General features: G+C 45.7%; 4 protein-coding genes across 5 annotated transcripts in view; all 4 read right to left on the bottom strand.

The window, feature by feature from the left end:
* Positions 1-21,888, bottom strand: part of LOC309562622 (uncharacterized protein) — a gene marked incomplete at its 3' end in the record, with an annotated part of 500,517 nt that overhangs the window by 26,357 nt on the left and 452,272 nt on the right. The window lies entirely within an intron of this gene.
* Positions 4,603-5,791, bottom strand: LOC309562794 (uncharacterized protein). The gene has a single exon (XM_082267099.1). It carries the CDS (start codon positions 5,788-5,790, stop codon positions 4,612-4,614), a length of 1,179 nt encoding a protein of 392 aa, XP_082123225.1. The 5' UTR covers position 5,791; the 3' UTR covers positions 4,603-4,611.
* Positions 7,206-21,718, bottom strand: LOC309563940 (uncharacterized protein; the record flags this gene model as incomplete). The annotated part of the gene is made up of 5 exons (XM_082268571.1): positions 21,648-21,718; positions 7,952-8,066; positions 7,690-7,824; positions 7,480-7,558; positions 7,206-7,363 (listed from the first exon to the last, which is right to left on the bottom strand). The coding sequence occupies exons 2-5, from the start codon at positions 8,045-8,047 to the stop codon at positions 7,206-7,208; spliced, it is 468 nt and encodes a 155-aa protein (XP_082124697.1). The 5' UTR covers positions 8,048-8,066; positions 21,648-21,718.
* LOC309562780 (uncharacterized protein) overlaps positions 17,703-21,888 on the bottom strand; it is a 215,418-nt gene continuing 211,232 nt past the window's right edge. The window contains exon 3 of one of the 2 annotated variants that reach the window (XM_082267084.1): positions 17,703-18,725. In XM_082267084.1, coding sequence (XP_082123210.1) covers positions 17,728-18,725 — 998 coding nt within the window. In that variant the 3' untranslated portion in view covers positions 17,703-17,727. Of the gene's footprint in view, positions 19,198-21,888 lie in introns of those variants that run through there. The other variant, XM_082267085.1, reaches the window with a different exon arrangement.

Raw genomic sequence — 21,888 nt, forward strand, 5'->3', positions numbered from 1 at the left:
AAATGAGGTCACATTCCCTCAACATGCCCTTTTCAGGGAGGATGCATTTTGGTAAAGCACCTTTTCCCCATGTTACATAGTTACATAGTAGTTGAGGTTGAATAAAGACAATAGTCCATCCAGTTCAACCTGGATGATGAGGAAAAGGGCCTCTTCTCTACAACCCTGGCACGGTGGTTGTGTGGGTCCACGTGGGGATTTATTAGAATCTGGAAATGTGAATGTCATGGAGTAAAGGGTACATAGTACTTTTGGTTCATCATTTACCAAAAAAAGAAAAAAAAACATAAAAAAAAAACAGTGTGACAAACTTCCATCCTCAATCACATCATATCGCCCAGCAATGTAGATCCATGTCAGTCACTATGAATGAAGATCTCATTGACCCGTAGAAAGAAAAAAATGGCAACCAGCATGACGATCTTCATCTAAATGACTCCTCTTTGCCAATCACAGCCCTGGAGCCTAACGAATGAATGTAAACAAAGGGCCATGGAGATGGCTGATGTCATTGACCAAATAGTTTGATGACCGTATTTGGTCAATGACATCACCGAGAATGCTCGCCAGCTTGTTTACTAGTCAACAGGCAGCAGTCACCGGCATCTTAGCAACCAACGATGCTGTGAGACTGCTAACATCTTGGCAACCAATGATGCAATTAGGCTGCTCACATCTTAGCAACCAATGTTGAAGTGAGACCTCTGGCATCTTAGCAACTAATGATGCAGTGAGACTGCTAACATCTTAGCAACCAATGATGCAATTAGACTGCTAACATCTTGGCAATCAATAATGCAGTGAGACTGCTGACTTCTTAGCAACCAATGATGCAGTGAGACTGCTAACATCTTAGCAACCAATGATGCAGTGAGACTTCTGGCATCTTAGCAACTAATGATGCAGTGAGACTGCTAACATCTTAGCAACCAATGATGCAATTAGACTGCTAACATCTTGGCAATCAATAATGCAGTGAGACTGCTGACTTCTTAGCAACCAATGATGCAGTGAGACTGCTAACATCTTAGCAACCAATGATGCAGTGAGACTTCTGGCATCTTAGCAACCAATGATGCAGTAAAACTGCTGACATCTTAGCAACCAATGAAGCAGAGAGTTTGCTAACATCTTAGCAACCAATGATACAGAGAGTTTGCTAACATCTTAGCAACCAATTATGCAGAGAGTTTGCTAACATCTTAGCAACCAATAGTGCAGTGAGACTGCTAACATCTTGGCAACCAATGAAGCTAGCGAACCTGCACAGCATGAAGTTGTTATTCTTTGCTGGTAGCAATACCACCAATTAAGGAATGATTTCCTGCTGCTTTCATCAGGAGGTTCAGGTGGGCAAATATACCAAGTAGTTAGACCCATCTGTGAACAGGTAGAGTTTAGTGAGAACCCAAATCTCATCCTTAGCGTAGGGGAGACATTAGAAGAACGTGAAATGAAAGATGATGAAAATATAGGGAGTGGTTAAGGCAGTAACAGAATATTACACCAAAAATGAATAACACAACTCCATACACAGAATCCAGCAACCTGCTGAGCAGAAAGGGAGATGTTGATGGTTTCAGTGATGAGAATGTAGTTGGTGTTCCAGAAACACGGCTTGACTTCTCACAAGGCTGGGCTGTTGGTATTCATGTTGACCCTGTTTAGAGGGACACGGGACATAGAAAAGATGGAGGGAGGTTTCTCTATGTTAGATGTGATGTGAAAGTGAGGAAGAAAGATGATCTTGTGGTTGGAGATTTGGTTGGTGATGCAGAAACACGGCTTGACTCCTCACAAGACTGAGCTGTTTCTGTTTGTATTCATGCTGACCCTGTTTAGAGGGACACGGGACATATAAAAGATGGAGGGGGGTTTCTCTGTGTTAGATGTGATGTGAAAGTGAGGAAGAAAGATGATATTGTGGTTGGAGGTGGTGATGGTGTGGAGGAGGAATTTACGGGTGGAATGATAGATGGTAGTGAGAATATAGTTGGTGTTCCAGAAACACGGCTTGACTCCTCACAAGACTGGGCTCTTTGTATTCATGCCGAGCCACTTGTTTAAAAGGGACACAGGACATAGAAAAGTTACAGAGAACATCATGTTTTTAAGAATGTAAATCTTTAATTTTTGTGTCATATAAAAGAGTCATTTTTTTTTTTTGAATGAGCAGGATGGGTAATAACTTGGATGGGGTAAAATGGGTTATGAGATGCCCAGCTTGACCGAAACAATGAATGGAGACAACTTCCTCCCTATGTACAGTCCTTTCCTGTACACCGTCATTCTTTAGTGATCAAAAGCAAAAGTCCCTTGAGGACTAGGAACTCTCAGCCCCCTTAGAAAATAGCACAATATGTGGTGAGCTATATTCATTATCTCCTCTCTGTAAAACTGCTCTCAGCTCTGCTGCCTGCAGGAACTACCAAGCCTCCTGGCTGCTTGTCCACCAGCCCACCAGGCTGCTCCAAAAATCTCCCAGGGCAAGGGATAGGAAGGGTTAAGCACAGCGCTGTTCTCCTGAAAGCTGGCTGTGACAGTCTCTCCCCCTCTGAATCCCTGGGTGTGATGATTTACTCACACTGTCCTCCTTGCTCCCTGCTGCTCCTCAGGCAAGATTCCTTCTCAAACCGAGATGCAGATAGGATCTCCCCAAGGCAGCGTGAGCCCAGCCTGGAGGCAGAGCCCCACCCCACCCCAGACACAGGGGTCCCCTACTAGGCCACCGACAGCCTCCTCAGCACTCCATCTTCCACCCGACTTCCCTGCTGGCATGGCTTCCCCATATTTAAGGGCTGACCCAGTCACCCTGCCATGACATTCTGCCTGGGGAGTGGCCACATTCCTTCAAGTATTCAGATCAGTCCCTACTGGCCTCTGCCCACTAACTTCCAGAAGCTTCTCCAAACTTCTAGATCCAGGGGGAGGTACCAGAGACCTCCAGCCTGACCTGCAGTAATAACCCTGACCCAATTTCAGACTCACAAACTAACCATGAGTCATAACTTAAATTTGCCCACATTAACACTAGTAGCACACTAGAGGGTGCTACATTTATATGTGCACGTTAGGCACAAATGAAACCTGTTCAATCCGTCTGGGATCCTATGCAAGTGGCAAGTCTACATAGGCTGACCTAGCCACCCTGCCAGGACATTCTGCCTGGGAAATGGCCAAGGTTCTTCAAGTATGCAGATTAGTCCCTCCTGGCCTCCGCCCACTAACTTCCAGAAGCTTCTTCAAACTTCTAGATCCAGGGGGAGGAAAGGATCTTTCCAAGGCAGCCGAGCCCAGCTTGCCCCTCCCCAACCCATCAGACACAGGGGTCCCCTCCTAGGCAACCGACAGCCTCGGTTGCCTCAATGAAACGATCTTCCCAAGGCAGCCTTAGTTCAGCTTGGAGGCAGAGCCTCCCCCCAGATACAGGGGTCCCCTCCTAGGCTACCGACAGCCTCCTCAACACTCCATCATCCACCAACTACCCTGCTGGGATGGCTCCTCCATATTTTAGGGCTGACCTAGTCACCCTGCAAGGACATTTAGTCTGGGGATTGGCCAAGTTCCTTCAAGTATGCAGATCAGTCCATCCTGGCCTCCACACACTAACTTCCAGATGCTTCTCCAAATTTCTAGATTCAGGGGGAGGTACCCGAGACCTGCTTCTTTAAAGCCATCCAGCTTGACCTGCAGTAACCCTGACCTAATTTCAGACTCACAAACTAACTATGAGCCATAACTTAAATTTGCCTACACTAACAGTAGTAGCATAATAGAGGGTGCTACATGTACATGTGCACATGTTAGGCACAAATGAAACCTGTTCAGTCCATCTGGGATCCAATTCAAATGGCAAGTCTAGATGTAATTAGTTGACACAATGATGAAAGGATCTTCCCAAGGCAGCCAAAACCCAGCCTGCCCCCCCCCCTTCCCATTAGACACAGGGGTCCCCTCCTAGGCAACCGACAGCCTCCTCAGCACTCCATCGTCAACCGACTCCCCTGCTGGCATGGCTGCTCCATATTTAAGGGCTGACCTAGCCACCCTGCAAGGACATTCTGCCTGGGGACTGGCCAAGTTCCTTCAAGTATGCAGATCAGTCCACCCTGGCCTCCACCCATTGACTTCCAGATGCTTCTCTAAACTTCTAGATTCAGGAGGAGGTGCCAGAGACCTGCTTCTGTGAAGCCATCCAGCTTGACCTGCAGTTACCCTGACCTAATTTCAGACTCATAAACTAACCATGAGTCATAACTTCATTATTTAAGTTTAGAGGGAATTAGTTGACTCAATGGTGAAAAGATCGAATGCACTTACAAACATTTTTTCAGAATTTCCATATGAACATTTAAACTAAATTCTACAGGTGTATGGCCAGCCTAAGCCAGAAAGAAGTTTGAAAGCTTTAGTACTCTGAATTCCTTTTTGAAGTCTTTCGTTAAAGATAAAGATCAGAGGAACGCTCAGCCACGTGTTTTCTGAGGTGTATATCAAGGTGAGCTTCTTCCCAGTGTGAGATCTCTGACATAGGGCAACATATGATCCATATAGAAGACATTTCCCGCACTCAGTACACTAATACACTTCAAGGGTTTTGTTCTCTAATGTTTAAGACAAAACTTGAAAAACATTTCCCGCACTCAAGGAAGGAACCATGGCTTCTCCCCCTGCGTGAGACATCTGATGTTTGACAAATTCTGATTTCCAAAGATAACATTTCCCGCACTCAGTGCAGGAAAACAGCTTTGTCCCCGTGTGCCGAATCTGATGTTCAGTGAGGTTGGACTTTCGTGCAAAACTTTTCCCGCACTCAGAACAGAAATACGGCTTTTCTCCCGTGTGTAATCTTTGATGCCTGGAAAGATGGCCCTTTTGTGAAAAACATTTCCCGCACTCAGGGCAGGAATACGGCTTCTCCCCCCTGTGAGACCTCTGATGTGTAACAAGCTCTGATTTTTGTGAAAAACATTTCCCGCACTGAGAACAGGAATGCGGCTTCTCACCTGTGTGCAATCCCTGATGATTATAAAAACTGGACTTGTTTGAAAAACATTTCCCGCACTCAGCGCAGGAAAACAGCTTTGTCCCCGTGTGGCGTAGCTGATGCTCAGTGAGATGGCACTTTTGTGAAAAACATTTCCCGCACTCAGGGCAGGCATAAGGCTTCTCACCTGTGTGAGATCTTTGATGATTGACAAGATCTGATCTCCGGTAATAACATTTTGTGCACTCGGTGCATTTATACGGCTTCTCCCCTGTGTGAGTTCTTTGATGACTTTCAAGGATGTGTTTGAGCGTATAACATTTTCCGCACTCAGAGCAGGCATATGGCCTCTCGCCCGTGTGCAGTTTCTGATGTCTGGAAAGAGTGATCTTTTCTGAAAAATATTTTCCGCACTCAGAACAGCAATACGGCTTCTTCCCCGTGTGAGATCTGTAATGTTTGCGGAATTCTCCTATATGAAAAAAGCATTCCCTGCACTCAGGACAGGAAAGAAGCTTCTCCCCCGTGTGGGACCTCTGGTGAATAATAAGATCAACTGCAGAGCTAAAACTTTCCCCACAATCAGGACAGGGAAATGTCTTCCCTCCCTGGGTTCCGGCACCGTCCCCCACAGTACGAGGTTGCTCAGAGTCAGAGGGATTCCATGGTCTATCCACACTGTGAAGTCCACCATCCATAGTGGAGCTCATTGTCTTTTCTCCGGCACAATCTCCTGTGATGTCCTCATCTTCCATTTTACAACCTTGAGATAAAGTGAGACGATCCTTTGAGGGTTTCTCCATAGCGTGTCCTGGAAAAATATAAAAACATCATCAATAGATCTGAGAGGGTTAGTTCACTTCCATCAAGATTCCATCTGGATCAGGTAGATATGAGTGAGCAGATGTTCTCTGTGGATGTCCCAACCAGCTGGGACTCTCCCCCCTCTTCAGTCAAAGGGCCTTTGGTCCTCCTCCCAGATCACTTCTACATTTACACAGCCTTGTCAGAGGAACAGGAACCAATTGGGACTGGGAGGTTCGTGCTCTTTATACAACCACAAGCCTAGGCACTGGGTCATGTGATCTCTAAAAACAAGAGGTTTAAAGTTCAAACCTGTAGACCCTTTACCATAGAACAAGTGACCATAGGCCTAGGCTTCTGGTGATATGCAGCACTGGAGGGAACCTTTCTTTTCATCCCAACAAAACTGTTAATAGTGGTTTATGTTAGCATATAATTCAACTCAAAGAAGGAGGACCAATCATTATCAACATATAATTGGCAGATATCACTTAGCTCCCACCCTTCTCTGGACCAATCAGTGTGCAGTAACAGAGCAGAGATAATAGAAGAATATATTATGGCTCACCTGTGCTGATCTCTGTAGGAGTGTCCTCCTCTATGAATGTCCTCGTCATTCCACCCTCCTCCGTATATTGCTGATCATCCCTCACATACGTCTCTTCTACTTCATCCTCAACTTTCATGTTCATCAGATCTTCAACCTAAACCAACAGAATGGCAGAAAATAACATCTGTAACATAGAAGTATTTATGATGTGAGATCACATAGAAAATATCATCTTGTAGAGTCCACACATCGTCTCCACATGTCAGAGTGTTCAATCACTTTATGTTCCCGACCCTCAACTCCACCCACCTGATGATGGTGAGGGATGGTGTGACCTCCCTGTGTGGAATCCCGGGAATACAGAGGACGGGGACATCTCTCTGGTGGGTTTTTGTTACTAGGTGATTCCACCATGGTGTCCTGGTATAGATCTTTGTGTACTTCCTCCACCCTACTATTCTCCTCTTTTATCTCTTCTTTAACGACAACTTTAGAATCTCTCAGGTTTCCACTCTGAATATATAATAGAAATGACATCAATGGTAACAATGCAGATAATGTACAGATCCTAATCATACTATCTGTGATTGTTCCTCATCTACCTGATGATGGTGAGGGATGGTGTGACCTTCCTGTGCTGAATCCTGGGAATACAGAGGACGGGGACATCTCTCTGGTGGGTTACTGTTACTTGATGGCTCCAGTTTGATATCCTTGTTGAGATCCTGGTGTCCTTCAGAAAGCTCCTTCATCACACCATACTCCTCGTCCTCCTCTTTATACTCTTCTTTAACAACAATATTATTATCCCTGAGGTTTCCACTCTGAATATATTTATAAAAAAACAAAAAAAAACGTATTGTATCAAACAAGCTTGGGTATAACTGCATATACTTTAACTAACAATAATCGTTCTTCATCTACCTGATGATGGTGGGGGATGGTGTGATCTTCCTGTGTGGAATCCCGGGAATACAGAGGACGGGGACATCTCTCTGGTGGGTTCCCATTACTGGATCCATCTGTAGGAAACACACACACTGACTGAATACATTGTTTCTATGTGTTTATCAGATGATGGGGGATCTAGGTGGAGCCTCCGTACTGCTCTCTCCTTTACAATAAAGTCTCCTCTTACCCGGTGATGTGAGGGGCGGCTGATTCTCCATCATGACGTCCTTGTAGAGATCCTTGTGTCCTTCTAAATACTCCCACTCCTCCATGGAGAAATAGACAGTGACATCCTGACACCTTATAGGAACCTGACACACACAATGATACAGTCACCATCCAGACACATCCCTTGTCTGTTACTGGATAATGTCCCAGAATTCCCAGCACCGCTCACCTCTCCTGTCAGCAGCTCCATCATCTTCTTGGTGACTTCTAGAATCTTCTCCATGTTGTGTCTCTCAGGTTTTAGGGAGTCACATGGAGGCACTGTGATGGTCATATGATCACCTGACTTCAGAAGAGGAAATCTCTGTATTGGGGAACCAATAAGAACATCATGTTATAATCCCAGAATCCTCCTCACCTCTCTGGTCAGGTCTGGGTTTTATTAATAGAGATAAGAGTGATGTCATGTGACCTCCCAGAACCCTCCTCACCTCTCCGGTCAGCAGGTAGATGATCTCCAGGGTGAGGTTTAGTATCCTCTCAGTCATGTGACTCTGGTCCTCCTCCATCCTCATTGATGTGGTCATGTGATTTGTGCGGGTTTCTCTGTAGACAGATAGGGGAGAATCATCTGGCTGGTATTGGTTGTACATTATAAGGATTAGGATATAAGGGGTTAATAATTGGGTTGCCCCCAGCGGGAACTGGCACATGTAGATTGGGTTACTCGTTGAATTCAGACCACACAAGTACCCTGTCATCTGCTGAACCATGATTACATTCCATCTGTGTTCACCCTCCTGGAATGTGCTATTCAGGTAGACCTGAGCTGAGGCCAGGTCACTCTTGGAGCCTGTGATCTGCTGCCCTGGAAGTACCCTTCTGATTTGTTCACACTCTTGCAATGGGTTACCCTTGTAGACCAGGTAGGACCCTGTGATCTGCTGCCCTGGGAGTCAAGAGGCATACCTAACACCTTCAGGGCCTGGTGCAAGAAACCATGAAGGGCCACTGTGGTCCCCCGACTGGGGCCTATCCCACTGATACTGGGGCCCTTTACTCCCATCGTGGGACCCTTTCTTATGGTCCTGCAGCGGGCCACCTTCCTGACGTCTTGGGGTCCCCCTACGTTGGCGGTTAGCCAAAGATCACTTGCAAGTGCGACTTTTGTGACCCTGGTAGTTCCACCACCAGTGTCAGTCGTTTTTTATTCTTGTTGTTTTATTATTTTTTTACCATTTTATTTTATTGTAATTTTTTTTTATACAATTTTATTTTTGTTTATTTTTTTTACATATTGAGGGGCTTTTGTGAAATATCAGGGGTCTAAACAGACCCCTGGTGTCTTCCTTTGGAGACAGAGAAAGGGATTGAGGACATCAGTCACTTTCTCTGCAGCCTCAGCTGCACAGAATGAACAGGAATAGCTCTGTGCAGAGGCTTCCTGTTCATTCATAAACTGAAGCATAGGAAAAACTGTTTACTATGACTCAGCTATAAATGAATAACATAAAAAAAACAGAGTCAGTGATCGGCACTGATCACTGACTTGATTCATAAAGACAAGGAAGGGGCCAATAAACTCACTGGCTCCTTTCCCGCTTCTCAAATATGACAGATTCCCCGTAGCAGCCATCAGGAGGGGGAAACCCGGCAGTTGTTCAGGGGGGAGGTGAGGCGAGGGGGACCAAGGAAGCACACAGGGCCCAGGGCAGCATCCCAAGGATAGGGAGGTGGCAGTAGCGGCAGATAGAGGAACCAAAGCCCTCCATTTCCTTCCTGCAGCCGCTGAATGTTTTCGGGAGGGGGAGGGGGAGAAGTGGGCATTTAGCGGCTCCATGGAGGGATCAGTTCCTCTACATGCTGCCACCCCGCCACCCTCCTATCCAGTTGTGGAGCATGGGGCTCGGTCACAATGGCGACCCCTGTATGTACAGTATGCCTCTGCTGGAAGTACTTTCTTGCTTTGTTCGCCCTCCTGCGATGTGCTACCTGCTTAGACCTGAGTTGAGCCAAGGCCACACAAGTACGCTGTGATCTGTCTGTAAGCAGGGGTTAGTACCCCTTCTAGTATGACCCCTCTCCTGGGTGGTTTGAGTCAGTGCCCTTTTTAAAAGCTGTAGTAGTCAGACAGGAGAATGGGAACAAGTCAACCCAAACTTACAACATGCAGGTTTGTGACCTGGGTAGGAGAGAGGCCTTCGGGGGTTGGACTGGCAAAAGGCTGGACGAGGACCCACAATGACGGAACTCACAGCGGAGAGAGAATGGGAGCATTGGTTGGACTATCATAGTTCTACTTTGGACTTCACTGGTAACTTTGAAGCAATGGTTGTACAGAATCTTATCCTGATACTTCACTGTAAATCGTTGAAGAAGCCTACAGTGTGGAAATTTCCTAATTCAAGAAGGTGGACCTTGGGTCATGAGAGTGTGACTACTAGGGGTGAAGGTGGGACTCAGGAGCATGCGTGACACAAAAAGGACAGATATGTACATAGCCTATCTGAAGAAGAAATGGGGTGGAGGCCCAGCAAATCCAGGTCACCTAAATGCCAACCTGTGAGCACCTTCCTGCTTTTTTCTCCCCCAGTGATGTGACTCCTCATCGCCAAATTTACTGTGTCTGGCTGGATTAGAGGAAATAGAGTAGGAGGAAGAGGACATCAGCAATGGTGGCTGCTCTGTGCCTGGGAGGAAGAAAATGTGCCCACCACTGCAACACACACTACTCAAACACGGTTCACGAAATCACCTCCACCGATCAACTCTTATGAATGGGGTAATCCACCTTCTCCATTATCGGCTGATCTCAGACCCCCTATGATAGTGAGGGTTGGGGTTATCCACCTCCTCCCCATTATTGGTTGATCTCAGACTCCCTCCGATAGCGAAGAGTGGTGTTATCCACCTCCTCCCCAATATTGGCTGAAATCAGACCCCTTTTGTATTGATGGGGGCGGACTTATCCCCCTCCTCCCTATTATTGGCTGATCTCGGATCCTCTCCTATAGTGAAGGTTGGGGTTATCCACCTCTTCCTCCATTATTGGCTGATCTCAGACCACCTCTTATAGTGAAGGGTGGTGTTATCCACCTCCTCCCTATTATTGGCTGATCTCAGACCCCCTCTTATAGTGAGTGGTGGTGTTATCCACCTCCTCCCCATTATTGGCTGATCTCAGACTCCCTCCTATAGCGAAGAGTGGTGTTATCCACCTCCACCCTAATATTGGCTGAAATCAGACCCCTTTTGTATTGATGGGGGCGGACTTATCAGCCTCTTCCCTATTATTGGCTGATCTCAGACCCCCTCTTATAGTGAAGGGTGGTGTTATCCACCTCCTCCCTATTATTGGCTGATCTCAGACTCCCTCCTATAGCGAAGAGTGGTGTTATCCACCTCCACCCCAATATTGGCTGAAATCAGACCCCTTTTGTATTGATGGGGGCGGACTTATCAGCCTCTTCCCTATTATTGGCTGATCTCAGACCCCCTCTTATAGGGAAGGGTGGTGTTATCCACCTCCTCCCCATTATTGGCTGATCTCAGACCCCTCTTATAGTGAAGGTTGGGGTTATCCACCTCCTCTTCCATTATTGGCTGATTTCAAACTCTCTCTGATAGCGAAGGGTGGTGTTATCCACCTCTTCCCCCATTATTGGCTGATCTCAGACCCCCTCTTAAAGTGAAGGGTTGGGAAATCCACCTCCTCCCCATTATTGGCTGATCTCAGACCCCCTCTTATAGTGAGGGGTGGTGTTAACCACCTCCTCCCCATTATTGGCTGATCTCGGACCCCCTCTTATAGTGAAGGGTGGCGTTATCCACCTCCTCCCCATTATTGGCTGATCTCAGACCCCCTCTTATAGTGAGGGGTGGTGTCATCCACCTCCTCCCTATTATTGGCTGGTCTCAGACCCCCTCTTATAGTGAGTGGTGGTGTTATCCACCTCCTCTCTATTACTGGTTGAATGCAAACCCCCTCTTATAGTGAAGGGTGGTGTTATCCATCTCCCCCTCAATTGTTAATTGCTGACCAGGGTTGAAGGCTGTGCGGGGTAGTATGGGTGAGAAACAAATTTAATCAACCAGTGGTTAGCACTTCTGCCTAGCAACACTAGGGTTGCCGGTTCAAATCCCGAACCATGGCATTACCTGCCTGGAGTCTGAATCTTCTCCCTTTACCTGCATGAGTTTACTCCGGTTTCCTCCACACCACATGCTGGTAGGTATTTGGCCCAAGTATGTATAAATGTGCGTTAGGGACCTTAGATTGTAAGCTTCTTGAGGGCAGGGACTGATGTGAATGTACAACATATACGTGTGTAAATTGATGACGCTATATAAGTACCTGAAATTAAAAATAAACCACAAATTTTACCAAAATTAGAATGCAGGAAATTGGATCAAATGACAAAATTTTTTTATGTGATCCTCATCCTTCGTTACAAGAGATTGCTAAGGAGAAGAGGTGGTTGGTGGGAAAAGGTAACATAGTTACATAGTTACATAGTTAGTGAGGTTGAAAAAAGACATCAGTCCATCCAGTTCAACCTATGATGCGTGTGTGTGTTTGCTTTTAACCGTACATTGTATACCCCCTGTTTGTTGTACATTGTATACCCCCTGTATGTTGTACATTGTATACCCCTGTATGTTGTACATTGTATACCCCTGTATGTTGTGGTAACACATCTCCAAAATGAAGACAATATTTTTCGGCCCCGTAAGAGGGGAAATGTTCTGCCCCTGATGGAGTCAATCTAGGTTTCCACACTATATATGTGTGTATCATCATCTGCTGGAGATAAAATAGGTCACAGTGACTATGGAGGAAGAGGACGGAACATGACGGGAGGGGGGGGGGGGGTTACTGGGTGTAAATATAAAATAAGATCTTATTACCTCCTCTGCTGCCAGTTCCAGCAATGTCTCCTCTCTACTTCCTCCCGACTCACCTCTGACCCGGAAACTTCCTGTCTGTTCCTGACATCACTTCCTGTCACCATTTTGTGGATCTCTGAGGAACTGCATCCCAGAGAAAACATCTCGTAGCTTGAACAACAAGCAGGCAGGGCCAACCCAGAGAAAATGACCCAACAGGGAGCACCCCAAAAATAAATGAGAACTAGAAAAAAAAACACCCCTGCCTATAGATGCTTACAAGGGTTTGGCAAAAATATGGAAACACCAGGTAATAAAATTAAATTGTTACCTAATATGGTGTTGGACAGCCTTTGGCTTCCAAAATGCCTGAATTCTCCTGGGAATTGAGAAATACAAGGCTAAGTTCACACTAGGTTTGCCACCTCATCCCTTTCAACGCCTTAGTTACATATATAATTACATAGTTAGTGAGGTTGAAAAAAGACATCAGTCCATCCAGTTCAACCTATGTGTGTGTTTGCTGTTAACCGTACATTGTATACCCCTGTATGTTGTACATTGTATACCCCTGTATGTTGTGGTCTTTAAGGTGCCCATCTAATAGTTTTTTGAAACTATCGATGCTCCCTGCTGATACGACTGCTTGTGGAAGAGAATTCCACATGCTTACTGCTCTGACAGTGAAGAACCCCCTACGTGTTTTAAGGTTAAACCGTTTTTCCTCTAGTTTTAGTGAGTGGCCACGTGTCTTATTGTATTCCCTTTCTCTGAATAGTTTGTTCCTTATGCTAGGGTCGCCAGTACAGTATTTGTACATTGATATCATATCCCCCCTCAATCGTCTCTTCTCCAGAGAGAATAAGTTCAGTGCTTGTAGTCTTTCCTCATAGCTGATGTCCTCCATTCCCCTAATTATTTTTGTTGCCCTTCTCTGGACTCTCTCCAGTTCCAGCACATCCTTCCTTCCAACGCCTCCCGTACAAGTCTTTTTTAATGCTTCGCAAACGCTCTGGCAGGCGGTTGCAGGGCGTTAAGATGACTTTACTAACTGTATTGGAATAGGCATTTGTGGAGCAGTTTTAATGCACCTTAACGCTCATCAAACACTTCAAAACTGCCCATAGGGCATTTGGGGAGCATTTTAACTCATCAATAACGCTTGTAAAATGCAAGTTTAAAGCCCATATTAAAGCTCATTAACACGAGTCGAACGCCCATACTAACACTATAGGAGCGTTTGGTAAGCGATAGAAATTTAGTTAGGTGTGAACAAGCTCTAAGTCTTGGATGGTGGATAATGGAATCAGATACCACTCCAAATGCAAAACTCGCTTCAGTTCCCACAGAGATGCTGGAGGTCGAAAACAAGCCCGAACCTTATTCTCCAAAATTGACCATAGTGGCTCTATGATATTTAGGTCCGGCGACTGCGACGCCCAGGGAAGGTGCAAGAGTTTGTCTGCATGCACATCAAACCACGATTTGATAACACCAGCTGTGTGAATTTGAACATTATGATCTTGGTAAATGGCGCTGTCTTCAGGAAACAATGTCTGCACTATGGGGTGCACATGGTCGGCCAAAATTTGTACAATAACCACTGGCAGTGACTCTACCTTTAAAGGTGAGGATGGGGCCAGCAGAATACCAAGATATGCGCCACCATCCTTTACCAGGATGCAACGCTACCATGCTTCATCGTTGGCACAAGACAGTCCTGGTCGTAAGCTTGGGAGCGTGTTCGCCACACGTAAACAAGTCCTTTGGTTGGGAACAGTGTGAAGCTCAATTCATCGGACCATATTACAGTCTTCCATTGATCGATAGTCCGCGATTTTTGGGTGTTGCGCCACTCTCTCCACTTCTGAGCATTAATATTGGTCACACATGACTCCGTATTACTAGCAACACACGCAGTGAATGATGAAAGTGTAGCTTCTCATCTGTTAGCTCAGTGTCTCATCACACAGCTGAAGCAAAAGAATGTGAGGAAAGGAGGGATAACTTTTTTTAAGGCCTCCTTTCCCTCAAGGTCTTGATTCCTCTATATATATCTTAATATCAATAGAGGGGTCACCAGCAGGAAGAAGGAGGTCCTGATTCCTCTATACACCAGCAGGAGGAAGGAGGTCCTGATTCCTCTATACACCAGCAGGAGGAAGGAGGTCCTGATTCCTGTTTATATATCCTTATATCACTAGAGGGGTCACTGGCAGGAGGAAGAAAGTGCTGATTCCTCTATATAGATCTTTATATCACTAGAGGGATCACCAGCAGGAGGAAGGAGGTCCTGATTCCTCTGCATAGATCATTATATCACTAGAGGGATCCCCAGCAGGAGGTTCAGATTCCTCTATATAGACCGTTATATCACTAGAGGGGTCACCAGCAGGAGGAAGGTAGTCCTGATTCCTCTATATAGATATTTAAATCACTAGAGGGATCAACAGCAGGAGGAAGGAGGTCATGATTACTCTATATACATTTTTATATTACTAGAGGGGTCACTAGCAGGAAAAAGGAAGCCCTGATTCCCTTACATAGATCTTTACATCACTAGAGGGGTCACCAGCAGGAGGAAGGAGGTCCGATTCCTCTACATAGATCTTTTTACCACTAGAGGGGTCACCAGCAGGAGGAAGGAGGTCCTGATTCCCCTACATACATCTTTATATCACTAGAAGGGTCACCAGCAGGAGAAAGGAGGTCCTGATTCCTCTATGTAGACCTTTATATCACTAGAGGGATCACCATCAGGAGGAAGGAGGTCCTGATTCCTTAATATAGATCTGTATATCACTAGAAGGATCACCAGCAGGAGGAGGGAGGTCCTGATTCCTGTATATAGATCTTTATATCACTATAGGGGTCACCAGCAGGAGGAAAGAGGTCCTGATTCCTCTCTATAGATCTTTATATCACTAGATGGGTCACCAGCAGGAGGAAAGAGGTCCTGATTCCTCTATATAGGCCTTTATAGCAATAGAGGGATCACCAGCAGGAGGAAGGAGGTCCTGATTCCTTTATATCACTAGATGGGTCACCAGCAGGAGGAAAGAGGTCCTGATTCCTCTATATAGACCTTTATATCAATAGAGGAGTCACCAGCAGGAGGAAGGAGGTCCTGTTTCCTCTATATAGATCTTTAGTGAGATGTAATTTAGAATACTGAGTCCAGTAATGGAGACCACACTTACAAAAATATATTGATAAGATAGAATAAGTCCAGAGATAAGCAACAAAAATGGTGAAAGATCTGACAGATTAAACATATCAGGAGAGACTTCAGGAACCTAAAATGTATAGTCTAGATCAGTGATGGAGAACCTTGGCACCACAACTACATATCCCATGATGCTTAACTACACTGCGGAGTGCATGAGCATCAAGGGGAAATGTAATTCCAAAACATCTGGGGTGCCAAGGTTCTCCATCACTGATCTAGACTGTACATTTTAGGTTCCTGAAGTCTCTCCTGATATGTTTAAGCTGGTCTGGATGAAAGAAGGGAAAGGGGGTAAACATGACTGAAATGGTTAAATACATCAAGGAGGTAGATAAGGTTCAGGAGGGCAGGATTTTTAATTTGAAGCAAAGATCAAGAACACAGAGACATGACCTCAAACTAGCGGAAGGAAAGTTCAAACCGAATCTTCAAAAGTACAGTACTTCAGTGCAAACCCAAATCCCATCCCTATAGAGTAGGTGAGACATAAGCAGAAGGTGAAATGAGAGAAGATAGAGGAAGGTTAAGGTAGCAAATAACGAGATCACTCAATTACTGTATATACTGGAGTATAGGCCGACCTGAGTATAAGCTGAGGCCCCTAATTTGCCCACAAAAAAATGGGAAAAAAGATTGACTCGAGTATAAGCCTAGGGTGAGAATGCAGGGCGGTGGGCATGGTACAGGGGAATGCAGGGCGGCGGGCATGGTACAGAAGAATGCAGTGCTGTGGGTATGGTACAGGACAATGCAGGGCTGCGGGCATGGTACAGGACAATGCAGGGCTGCGGGCATGGTACAGGACAATGCAGTGCTGTGGGCATAGTACAAGAGAATGCAGGGCTGCGGGCATACTACAGGTGTACCATACCCACAGCACTGCATCCCTTGTAATATGCCCGCAGCCCCGCATAATGGCAGGTAGTGCGGCTGTGTTTCACTTACATGTTCTAGAAGCACATTAAATTTAAAAACGGCACCGCCCCGGTGCCGAAGCGTCATTGCGCATGCGCCGCCGCCGCTCAGGAAAGCTCGTATACGTTTGGCTATTCCCGGGAATAGCCGAACGTGTACGGCCTGTCCCGAGCAGCCGGCGGCGCATGCGCGGTGACACGTTGTGGCTGGGCGGCGCCATTTTTAAATGTAAAGCACGTCGGGCCGACTGGGGACATTTTTTTTCTTGTTAACTCGAGTATAAGCCGAGGGGGACGTTTTCAGCACCAAAAAATGTGCTGAAAAACTCGGCTTATACTCGAGTATATACGGTATATATAAACCTAATATTACAGCAAAAGTTATGTTAAAAAATAATAACGTGATTCAATACACAAAATGCAGCAACCTGCCGAGCGGAATGGGAGAGGTTGATGGTTTCAGAGATAAGAATTGAGTTGGTGTTCCAGAAACATGGCTTAAATCCTCACAAGACTGGGCTGTTTGTATTCATGCCGATCCGCTTGTTTAGAGGGACACGGGACATAGAAAAGATGGAGGGTGGTTTCTCTATGTTAGATGTGATGTGAAAGTGAGGAAGAAAGATGATCTCGTGTTTGGAGATGTGGTTGGTGTTCCAGAAACACGGCTTGACTCCTCAAAAGACTGGGCTGTTTGTATTCATGCTGATCCTCTTGTTTAGAGGGACACGGGACTTAGCAAAGATGGAGTTTGGTTTCTCTATGTTAGATGTGATGTGAAAGTGAGGAAGAAAGATGATCTTGTGGTTGGAGATGTGGTTGGTGTTCCAGAAACACGGCTTGATTCCTCACAAGACTGGATTTTGGTATTCATGCTGATCCTTTTATTCAGAGGGACTCAGGACATAGAAAAGTTAGGGAAAAAAATCATGTGTTTAAGAATGTAAATATGTAATCTTTTTAAACCAGACAGAAGTTTGAAAGCTTTAGTAAACCCAAAATTCCTTTTTCGAAGTCTTTCATTAAAGATAAAGATCAGAGGAGCGCTCAGCCACGTGTCTTCCGAGGTGTATATGAAGATGTTCTTCTTCCCAGTGTGAGACCTCTGAGGTACGGCAAAATATGATCCATATAGAAGACATTTCCCATACTCAGGACACTAATACACCTCGAGGGATGTGTGGGTTCTCTGATGTTTGTTAAGACAAAAACACTTGCCGCACTCAGGGCACGAATATTAATTCTCCACTATGTGAGATCTTTGATGTTTCACAAACTCCGATTTCCATAGATAACATTTCCCGCACTCAGAGCAAGAAAACAGTTTTGTCCCTGTGTGGCGTATCTCATGTTCGGTAAGGTTGGACTTTCGCGCAAAGCATTTCCCGCACTCAGAACAGGAATACGGCTTCTCACCTGTGTGTGATCTCTGATGTTTAACAAGGTCTGATTTCCGTGGATAACATTTTGCACACTCGGGGCACGAATACGGCTTCTCCCCTGTGTGAGCTTTTTGATGTTTAACAAGGTCTGACTTCCATGTATAACATCTCCCGCACTCAGAACAGGAATACAGCTTATCCCCTGTGTGAGAGCTTTGATGACTATCAAGGTCGGATTTCCGTGTGTAACATTTTGTGCACTTGGAGCAGGAATACGGCTTCTCCCGTGTGTGGGATCGTTGATGATTATCAAGGGTGCGTTTTCGTTTAAAACATTTCCCACACTCAGGGCAGGCATATGGCCTCTCGCCCGTGTGCAATCTCTGATGTCGGGAAAGAGCGATCTTCCCTGAAAAGCATTTCTCGCACTCAGAACAGGAATACGGCTTTGCCCTTGTGTGAGACCTCTGATGTGTTACAAGTTCTGATTTTTGTACAAAACATTTCCCGCACTCGGAACAGGAATACGGCTTTTCACCCGTGTGAGACCTTTGATGTTTGACATATTCTGATTTCCGTGAATAACATTTCCCACACTCAGCGCAGGAAAACAGCTTTTTCCCTCTATGGCTTATCTGATGTTCAGTGAGATTGTACTTTTGTGAGAAACATTTTCCGCACTCAGAACAGGAATACGGCTTCTCACCCGTGTGTAATCTTTGATGATTAACAAGATCTGATTTCCGTGTATAACTTTTCGTGCACTCAGGGCATTTATATGGCTTCTCCCCTGTGTGTGATCTCTGATGATTAACAAGATCTGATTTCTGTATAAAACATTTTCCGCACTCAAGGCAGGAAAATGGCCTCTCGCCCGTGTGCAGTTTCTGATGTCTGGAAAGAGTCGTCTTTTCTGAAAAATATTTTCCGCACTCAGAACAGAAATACGGCTTCTTCCCCGTGTGAGATCTGTAATGTTTGATGACTTCTCCTATATGAAAAAAACATTCTCCGCACTCAGGACAGGAATGAAGCTTCTCACCTGTGTGGGACCTCTGATGTATAGAAAGACTTAATTTAGAGCTAAAACATTTCCCACACTCAGGACAGGAAAACGTCTCCTCCCCCTGAATTCCGGCACCATCCCCCACAGTACGAGGTTGCTCAGAGTCAGAGGGATTCCATGGTCTATCCACACTGTGAAGTCCACCATCCATAGTGGAGCTCATTGTCTTTTCTCCTCCACAATCTCCTGTGATGTCCTCATCTTCCATTTTACAACCTGGAGATAAAATGAGACGATCCTTTGAGGGTTTCTCCATGGCGTGTCCTGGAAAAATATAAAAACATCATCAATAGATCTGAGAGGGTTAGTTCACTTCCATCAAGATTCCATCTGGATCAGGTAGATATGAGTGAGCAGATGTTCTCTGTGGATGTCCCAACCAGCTGGGACTCTTCCCCCTCTTCAGTCAAAGGGCCTTTGGCCCTCCTCCCAGATCACTTCCACATTTACACAGCCTTGTCAGAAGAGCAGGGACCAATAGGGACTGGGAGGGGCATGCTTTTTACACAACCTCAAGCCTAGGCACTTGGTCATGTGATCTCTGATAAGCAAGAAGTTCAGACTTGTAGACCCTTTACCATAGAACAAGTGCCCATAGGTCTAGGCTTCTGGTGATATGCAGCACAGGAGAGAACCTTGATTTTCATCCTAATAAGGCTGAGAGGTTTATGTTAGCATTTAGCTATCATTTAGTTCAAAGAGAAAGAGAAACATCTCTCTGGTGGGTTCCCAAGCGACGCTACTTCGCACTGCGGTCGCCTCCTGGTCGCCCCAAAGAAGCTCCGGACCCTTTTTCTAAGTCGGAGCGACTTGTGTCGCTCCTATTAGAACGGGTCCGCAGCTTCCCTATGGGAGGCGACCTACGGCGACCTGTGAGGCGACCAGGTCGCCTCACAGGTCGCCTTAGTGTGAACGGGGACTTACTGGATCCATCTGTAGGAAACACACACACTGACTGAATACATTGTTTCTATGTGTTTATCAGATGATGGGGGATCTAGGTGGATCCTCCGTACTGCTCTCTCCTTTACAATAAAGTCTCCTCTTACCCGGTGATGTGAGGGGCGGCTGATTCTCCATCATGACGTCCTTGTAGAGATCCTTGTGTCCTTCTAAATACTCCCACTCCTCCATGGAGAAATAGACAGTGACATCCTGACACCTTATAGGAACCTGACACACACAATGATACAGTCACCATCCAGACACATCCCTTGTCTGTTACTGGATAATGTCCCAGAATTCCCAGCACCGCTCACCTCTCCTGTCAGCAGCTCCATCATCTTCTTGGTGGCTTCTAGAATCTTCTTGTCGTTGTTTTTCTTGGGTGACAGAAGGTGAGGTAGAGGCATTGTGATGGTCATATGGTCACCAGATTTTATAGCAGGAAAGCTCTGTATTTTAGCAAAAAACAGTATAAATACACGTTACATTCTATGTAATATTCCCAAAACTATGTTCTACGCTTGGGTCAGGTCTGTGTTTTATTAATAGAGATAAGAGTGATGTCATGTGACCTCCCAGAATCCTCCTCACCTCTCTGGTCAGGTCTGTGTTTTATTAATAGAGATAAGAGTGATGTCATGTGACCTCCCAGAATCCTCCTCACCTCTCCGGTCAGGTCTGTGTTTTATTAATAGAGATAAGAGTGATGTCATGTGACCTCCCAGAATCCTCCTCACCTCTCCGGTCAGCAGGTAGATGATCTCCAGGGTGAGGTTTAGTATCCTCCCAGTCATGTGACTCCGGTCCTCCTCCATCTTTATTTATGTGGTCATGTGATCTATGCGGGTTTCTCTGTAGATGGATAGCGGAGAATTATTTTGACTGTATTGGTTGTACTATAATAGGATGGGGATATAAGGGGTTAGTAGGCTGGCTACCCCCAGTGGAAATTGGCAATGTAGATTAGTTTACTTAGTGTTTGTATGTTCTCAACACATCTCCCCTCCATTCCACACCACCTGCATGCAGTGAGACAGGACAACTCAAGCCACCGTGGCTTCCCCAGCACCTTAAACACAGCTCCTGCCAGCTCTTTGGTGGAATTTTATGTTGTTTCAAACACAGATAGCGCTCAATTTATTGCAACAAGGGTATGGTCAGGAGTGGAGAGTCCCTGGCCACCAGATGTTCTCTGTTGTCCACTGTGAAGTGCCCTTGTTGTTAGACACCCTTCTCCCTTCCTACATGCTTCTGTTCTCCTTCTTTTACCTCATTCTCAGAGCTGTTCTGATCTTCCCTCAACGATACCCAAGTCTGGTCTGACATCTCATTGTCCACCACCTCTTCCTCACCAGAGCCCAGCCCACAGAAAGCACTAGCTGCTGGAACGTTATGCCGTGGCATGGAACTGCCATTGTGGACAGGCAATTATAAGCCCCTTGTATACGTGCAGCTTCTAGGAGGGGAACGCCTCGACCACTTATGACTCGTCTCCAAACCCACCTGAGATCATCCCTACCCAGCAGATGTTCTTTGTTTCGATGGTAAAGGAGTGTTCTAGACTGCTGATGGAGCCACTCCTTACTGTTTCTTGAGGAAGGAGCTGACAGATATGACCTGACCAATAAAAAGGTCTACAGGGTGGCCAAGGGGATGTCAAATATGTTTATGATCATGTAGATACAGTTTTATAAATATGTTATTATTCTGAGTATACGTGTCATGATCTAGTAAACTATATATCATCATTCAACATAAAATTACCTTCTGAACAAGACCCCTCATGGCCTCCCGAAATGCACCTTCCTATGAAGTAGTCATGGGCCTTGCTGCCCCACTGCCCTTCGTAACATGGGGGGTGTTTAGTGCTAAAATGATGGCAGCGGTCTTCTACATTAAGTGGAATTAAGTGCGATACCCAAGTTTGGTCTGACATCTCATTGTTCACCACCTCTTCCTCGCCAGAGCCCTGCCCACAGAAAGCACCAGTTGCTGGAACGTTATG

The sequence above is a fragment of the Pelophylax lessonae genome (genome assembly GCF_965119305.1).
Source record: "Pelophylax lessonae genome assembly, chromosome: 9".
Lineage (NCBI taxonomy): Eukaryota > Metazoa > Chordata > Amphibia > Anura > Ranidae > Pelophylax > Pelophylax lessonae.

Excerpts from the sequence above, each read along its gene's own strand:
- LOC309562794 (XM_082267099.1), bottom strand. The coding sequence starts at position 5,790 with ATGGAGAAACCCTCAAAGGATCGTCTCACTTTATCTCAAGGTTGTAAA.